At 39.8% G+C, this 5,933-nt stretch overlaps 2 protein-coding genes across 3 annotated transcripts in view; one reads left to right on the top strand and one right to left on the bottom strand.

The window, feature by feature from the left end:
- Window positions 1-3,867, top strand: part of LOC105161386 (dystrophia myotonica WD repeat-containing protein) — a 7,168-nt gene extending 3,301 nt beyond the window's left edge. Inside the window, exons 7-12 of one of the 2 annotated variants that reach the window (XR_847771.2) lie at window positions 911-1,004; window positions 1,131-1,218; window positions 1,375-1,480; window positions 2,048-2,140; window positions 2,383-2,928; window positions 3,255-3,867. Coding sequence is in view for 1 of the 2 variants with exons in the window: in XM_011079049.2 (XP_011077351.1) it covers window positions 911-1,004; window positions 1,131-1,218; window positions 1,375-1,480; window positions 2,048-2,140; window positions 2,383-2,778 (777 nt within the window). In the remaining variant the exon portion in view is untranslated. Of the gene's footprint in view, window positions 1-910; window positions 1,005-1,130; window positions 1,219-1,374; window positions 1,481-2,047; window positions 2,141-2,382; window positions 3,113-3,254 lie in introns of those variants that run through there. The other variant, XM_011079049.2, reaches the window with a different exon arrangement.
- On the bottom strand, window positions 3,625-5,933 carry LOC105161485 (probable E3 ubiquitin-protein ligase LOG2; the record flags this gene model as incomplete). Its single annotated transcript, XM_020693811.1, is given in 3 exon segments — window positions 3,625-3,963; window positions 4,122-4,608; window positions 5,552-5,933. Coding segments are annotated over 3 exon segments (986 nt in total), but the record flags the coding sequence as incomplete, so codon positions are not given.

Raw genomic sequence — 5,933 nt, 5'->3', positions numbered from 1 at the left:
ACAAGTTGATGTTATATTTTAGGGTAAATTACAACGAGTTGCCCTCAGGTTTTGGCATAATTACAAATATTCACTCATTGTTTGGAAAGTACCAATAACCGAAATAGAAAATAGTTTGTAGCCCCTGGATGGTGAGGTGAAAATGTCTTGTTGATTTTTTTTTTGGGAAAACAAAGACGGTTGAGAAAATGTAAAAGAATTTGAGGGTGGGTAAAGTCATAGTTGCCTTCTCAAATATGTATATAATTCGTAATCCTAAATGGGCTCATTGTTGGACGGATGATAAAATTAGAGGGTTATTGGCAATTTATCAAGCACAAGGGGATGATTTTATTTATGCCAAATTTTATGGGAGGTAGCTGGAATTTACCCTATATTTTATGATAATAGATGCTTACCAAAAATATCAGGCTTCCTTATGAGGGATTTAGTCATCAAATAATTGAGTCCAAATAAGCTTCTTGAGGACAAGGTCACCTTCCTCGCTAAAGATGGACTATGCATGTGTACTGTGTCATCTGAAATTCCAAATGAGTATGCTAATATAAGGTGTAGGGTGAGGATTTCAAGAGTAAATTCTGTTTCTTACATAAAGGTGATTCAATTCAAGTTCTGGGACCCCGATTTTGTCATACTTGTGTAGCAGTATTAGATGTCTATAAATTTTGTGGACATTGAATTTTAAGTTGAATGACTACATCTGAATATTCTCTTTGGCTATAGTTTCTTAATCTGTTCCTCTTCTTCCTTCTTTATGACCAAGGGTATCCTATTATGGAAGCAAATGCTACCGCTGGATCTCTCATGATTGTTTGAGGCTGTTAATTATGCTCTCCTCTTCTGCTCATTGTATATATATTACTACTATGGTCTAAAGCGCCCTCATATAGTTTCATATGATTTTCTGCAGAATCCAGTTGCTAGATGGCATATATGCCTGGGTTCAATAAATGGCATTGCTTTTTCAACAGATGGTTCTTATGTAGCAACAGTAGGAAGGGATGGTATAGTCATTGTCTCTGCTCTATTTGTATTTGGATTTTAGCTTGATCTGTCCAACCCCCCAAGCCAACCGACTCCCTGTTCTGTTTCTACATCTCCATCTATGTGAAAAAGACTATTGAATGCAGGTTACCTACGAGTGTTTGACTACAAAAATGAACAGCTAGTTTGTGGTGGAAAGAGCTATTATGGTGCTCTTTTGTGTTGTGCGTGGAGGTGAGGGAAAATTAGTTTTTCTGTCCATAACTCTGAAATTTGTTGTCCGACTTTTGCTTTCTTTCTGTATGCAATGGTTCTTGTTTTATGGAAAGAAACTGTTTTCTAAGCTAATAATGCGAGAATATGGAGTGACTGATGGCATAAGAACAACAGCATGGACGGAAAATACATTTTGGCTGGAGGAGAGGATGACCTAGTTCAAGTTTGGAGTATGGAAGATAGAAAGATTGTAGCATGGGGAGATGGACACAACTCATGGGTGAGTTTTGAGCTATTTTAAGCTATTTTGTATTGGTTCTGTTACTATGCATGGTTGATCGATTGACATGCATCAATAGTTTTCATTACTAATCTTCATCACATATAAAAAGATAATAATGTCAACTGTTGACATGGCACTCAGAGATGGCTTCCTGCTGGAAAGGACTTCAAAATTAATCCCTTCAGCTGTAGTTTAGTTACTCTAATTCTTTGAACCAGTTACTGGCGATCACCTATTTCTGCCAATAGCAATTTGTATCCAGAAGAACTTGCATGATGCATGTAACTAACAGCCATAATTTCTGAGGGCGAAAAATAGGAAGTTACAATAAATCCCTTTCCAAGAAAACTCCATTCCAACTCAAAGCAAGGGATTCAACTTAAACAAAGACTATAACAATCTTCTCTGAGGTATCTAATGTTTAGTGGCTTGCTAAATCAAACTATGAACATACAGTTCTGCATGATGCTCATGCAAAGAATCCATATGGCACTGGTAACTAGTATTGCTCCTTAGTTTCTTATGTAGCAAGGAGTAGAGTTATTTTGTGCTCAATGATGGCAGGTCAGTGGAGTGGCATTTGATTCATATTGGCTGGCTCCAAATTCAGATGGCGTGGGGGGAAACATTGTATACCGTTTTGGTTCTGTTGGCCAGGTATCTGAAATGTATTGTTGGTCCTCTAGTATATTTGATTGCCTGAGGTAGAGTTTAACTCCTGCCTCAGAGTTACAACCATAAATTTAGGAGTTTCTTATCTTTAGCTCCAGACCAAAGAACTGATAATGCCAGTATACTGTAAACCTTATTCCCCTGCTGGTACTGCAATGGTTGGAACGAGTTTTCGTTGTTAGCACCACCTCTGTGATATGCCATATGAAAACTTAAATGTTATGCAGGACACACAACTCCTACTATGGGATCTGGAAATAGAGGAGCTCGTCGTACCAGTTCGTCGCCCACCAGGTGGATCTCCCACTTTTAGTACCGGAAGTCAGTCATCTCACTGGGACAGTGCTTGCCCTGCCGGTACCTTGCAACCTGCTCCAAGCATGCGAGATGTTCCGAAGCTCTCTCCATTGGTTGCTCACCGTGTTCACACAGAACCTCTCTCTGGTTTGACATTCACTCAGGAATCCGTTCTCACAGTTTGCCGGGAGGGGCACATCAAGATTTGGACCAGACCAGGTTTTGCTGAAAGCCAAATGAGCAACTCTGATTCTCTCACGAGTTTGAGCTTGAAGGAAAAATCATCGATATCGGGGAAAGTTGTCACTTTGAGTTACAAACAATGAGTCAATGATCAAAGCTTAAAGGATATCTGCTGTTGCCATTTGGACAGGCTTCCACTGAATGATTAACTGACAAAGGCCAGTGTATAGACAGAGGGCTGAAATGGATTTTCAATCGCCATGGGATTGAGAGAAGCATGTTGCAACCTCATTGTAAGTATGAGAGAGCTATCAAAGGAACATTTAGTGATTGACTAAATAATTTAACACGCCTCTCTAAAATTCTTTCTTTCATTTTGTTTCTTTTTATACTTATCTGGCAGTCTGATTCCCATAGCAAATTTTGCCATAGAAGATTTATTTTTAAATTCATTGATGGGCTCTTCTTTTTCCTCGACATAATTAACCTCAGTGGGTATTATTAGTTGTTGTTTTTGTAGCATGTGATTTGAGTTTGTCAGTAAACCTAGATGCTTTGCAACATTGATGCTGACCCTTTTGTTTTTTCTTATTACATAATCATCTTAAATTACTTGAAGCTGAAAGCAGTTTAGATTCTGGAGCCAGACTGATCCTTCCAAAGGGTTCTGCGATTATTTTTTAACTGGAGTGGTGGACCACAGCATCGGAGGTCTAAATTCAATTATCAGATGGTCATTTCTTCAAACAGCTGCAAGGGGGGTGTGGTTTTTATGCAACATACAGCGCACGGAGTACACACCCTTGGTTGCTTGCTAAACATTGTATAATGAGAGTTACCAAGAAATGGTCAATTAGATAGCTAAGCTGAAAGGGTAGTTGTTCAATGGTTTTGTGCATGAATAAAATGGAACACTGAAACCGGACAGGCCACACTTTTTATATCTTGTGTCATGTAAAAGAAGGCTACAATCGAAGGATGGCAATATGTGCTTTTCTGAAATCATTCTTGAAAGAAATTAATAGGCTAATAAGATCATAGTGTACTACAAACACATTTGCCTACCAAAGAGGCTTCCAATCTGATTATTGAAGTCCCGGAAGTGCAGGTACAGGGCAATGAGGGCATGGCCAGGAGGAAGGAAAAAAGAGTAAAAAATTACAATCAAACAAAAACTTTACAGAATCAGAGCCAGCATTAGATTATTTTCATCATTCTTCAGTACCATTGTTGACCTTGATCTCTAAAAGGCGCTCAACCGGCTGCCTGCATATTGGACACCTGTTTGTCTGGAACCTTAAAACTTTCGCACACTCGCTGCACATACACTGCATTGAAAGAAATGATGAGTATTGTTTGTCATTTACAAACTGATGAATTGATTAATTATGTTTAATCAGGGAGATCTTGTTCTCACAACTCCGGAATATGCTTAATAGAACATTAAAGAAAAACATCATGATAGGGTGAGCAGAGAAGAGGGTACCATATGTCGACAAGGAAGGACAGTAGTGTCTCGGGGTTCAGAAAGGCATATGACACATTCTTTTCCAGGATCATTCCCATCAAAATCACCCTCAACAGAATTCCCAATGCCATATATCTCTTGTAATTCATATCTCATGCCATTCACCCATAATATTTGCTTGACCACCCTAACCTGATATTCACCTTTATCCTTCTCAAACACAGCCTGAGTTATCTGGGAGTTTGTGGATCCGCTGTCAGAGTTTCCACTTTGGTCGTCTGGAGACGCCTCGGCCTTAACAGCTAGAGGATAGACGTCCATGTCCCCGTCTCTCAACAATTCTCCCTCCTCAAACATTGAAAGATTTATCCCGGTTCCAGCGGGTTGTTTAAACTTCTGGGCTAAACCTTGTTGAAAATGAACCGTGATAGGTGGAAGTAAGTTCTCTTTCATTGGAGTCAAGCAACAATCTTCACCCTCCTTAGCAAAGAAAATTATGGTAATGCTGCATATATATATGACAAGGATGTTAAAAATCAAATTACCCAATCGAAGTATCTAGAATAATCCTTGAGCAACATGAAGTACACTGGAAATGAAATGAAAACGGAGTGAAAAAAGAAAATATCAGGATTAGAAATAGGTGTCAAGTTATCCTGGTTGTAATAGTGAAATCTTTGTTATGTGCATTCCTTGAACATCTCACTTATCCATGGTAAACATGCTAATTGCAGCCAAGGAAAAGGAAAAATGATGTTATCTGAATTGTATCCATAATAAAAATCTTAACAAACCATTGACTTGAAAATGATAATATGAGCTTCTAACAAATCAAATCAAGACAAATTGATTCCGAATTGAGTTTTGCAAATATACCCCTAAAGTTGATATGAGCTATCATGCGTCCAAATTTCAAGCTCATCTGCCACATTGAGATATAAGAGCTTATCTATCTTTTCACACTAAGCTTGCTGAGGTTCGTATTAAAGTACATACAGACATTCAACAAGCTAGACCAACTTAGCTAACTTGTGACATCTCAATGTCACATTTTAACTAGGCGAGTCCAAGCTCAACACTATGCCAAAGAAGTCTATGATGTTGAGATCGTGTTCAGGCTCAGCTTATAAGAAATCTCAAGCACCAGACAGGCAAAATTTTCAAACCTATTTACGACCCCCAGACAGCGCCTAATTTCGCGCAGCAGGGTAAATTGTAGCAAATTGTAGAACAAACAAAGTCCGATAACTTTACTAACAAGCATAGCCATTTCACTCAAATGTCAGAAATGATGCGCCACAAGACGTAACAAATTTGCAGAAACATTTCAATATGATCATCTAGGAAACTCAAGTACGAAAGTTAAATCACCTAATCATCAACAAAACCTACACAGAATCCATAAGACGAAAAAGGCATGAAGAAACGGACAAAAACGCTGTTTATACCTTCCCGCCACCGTGGCATCAAATGTAAACGCAACGAGATACATTCCGGGATGCCCCTCATCAGGCTCGATTCTTAGAGTCTCCTTCTTCAAGTTAACATCATTCCGAATAGTGACCGCCTTCTGATGCTCCACGTACGGAGGCGGCGGCTGAGGCTGCATCATGGGGCCATAGGGGTACCGACCGTTAACCCAATTGGCATGCGGCGCGGCGTGGTGATGGTCGTACGGAGCCGGGAGGGGCACCGGCATAGACGCAGGCGGAGGAGGCGGATAATAACCCGGGTACTGGTAATACGGGGGAGCGTTAGGGTTGGGGTATTGTGAGGGAGGATAAGGAGTGGCAGCAGCGAAAACGTAACGGTTGGCCGTGATCTCTGGTT

Source organism: Sesamum indicum, linkage group LG5, assembly GCF_000512975.1.
Source record: "Sesamum indicum cultivar Zhongzhi No. 13 linkage group LG5, S_indicum_v1.0, whole genome shotgun sequence".
Taxonomy (NCBI): Eukaryota; Viridiplantae; Streptophyta; class Magnoliopsida; order Lamiales; family Pedaliaceae; genus Sesamum; species Sesamum indicum.
Note: the sequence above shows the minus strand (reverse complement) of the source record. Positions and strands in the feature narration are given on the sequence as shown.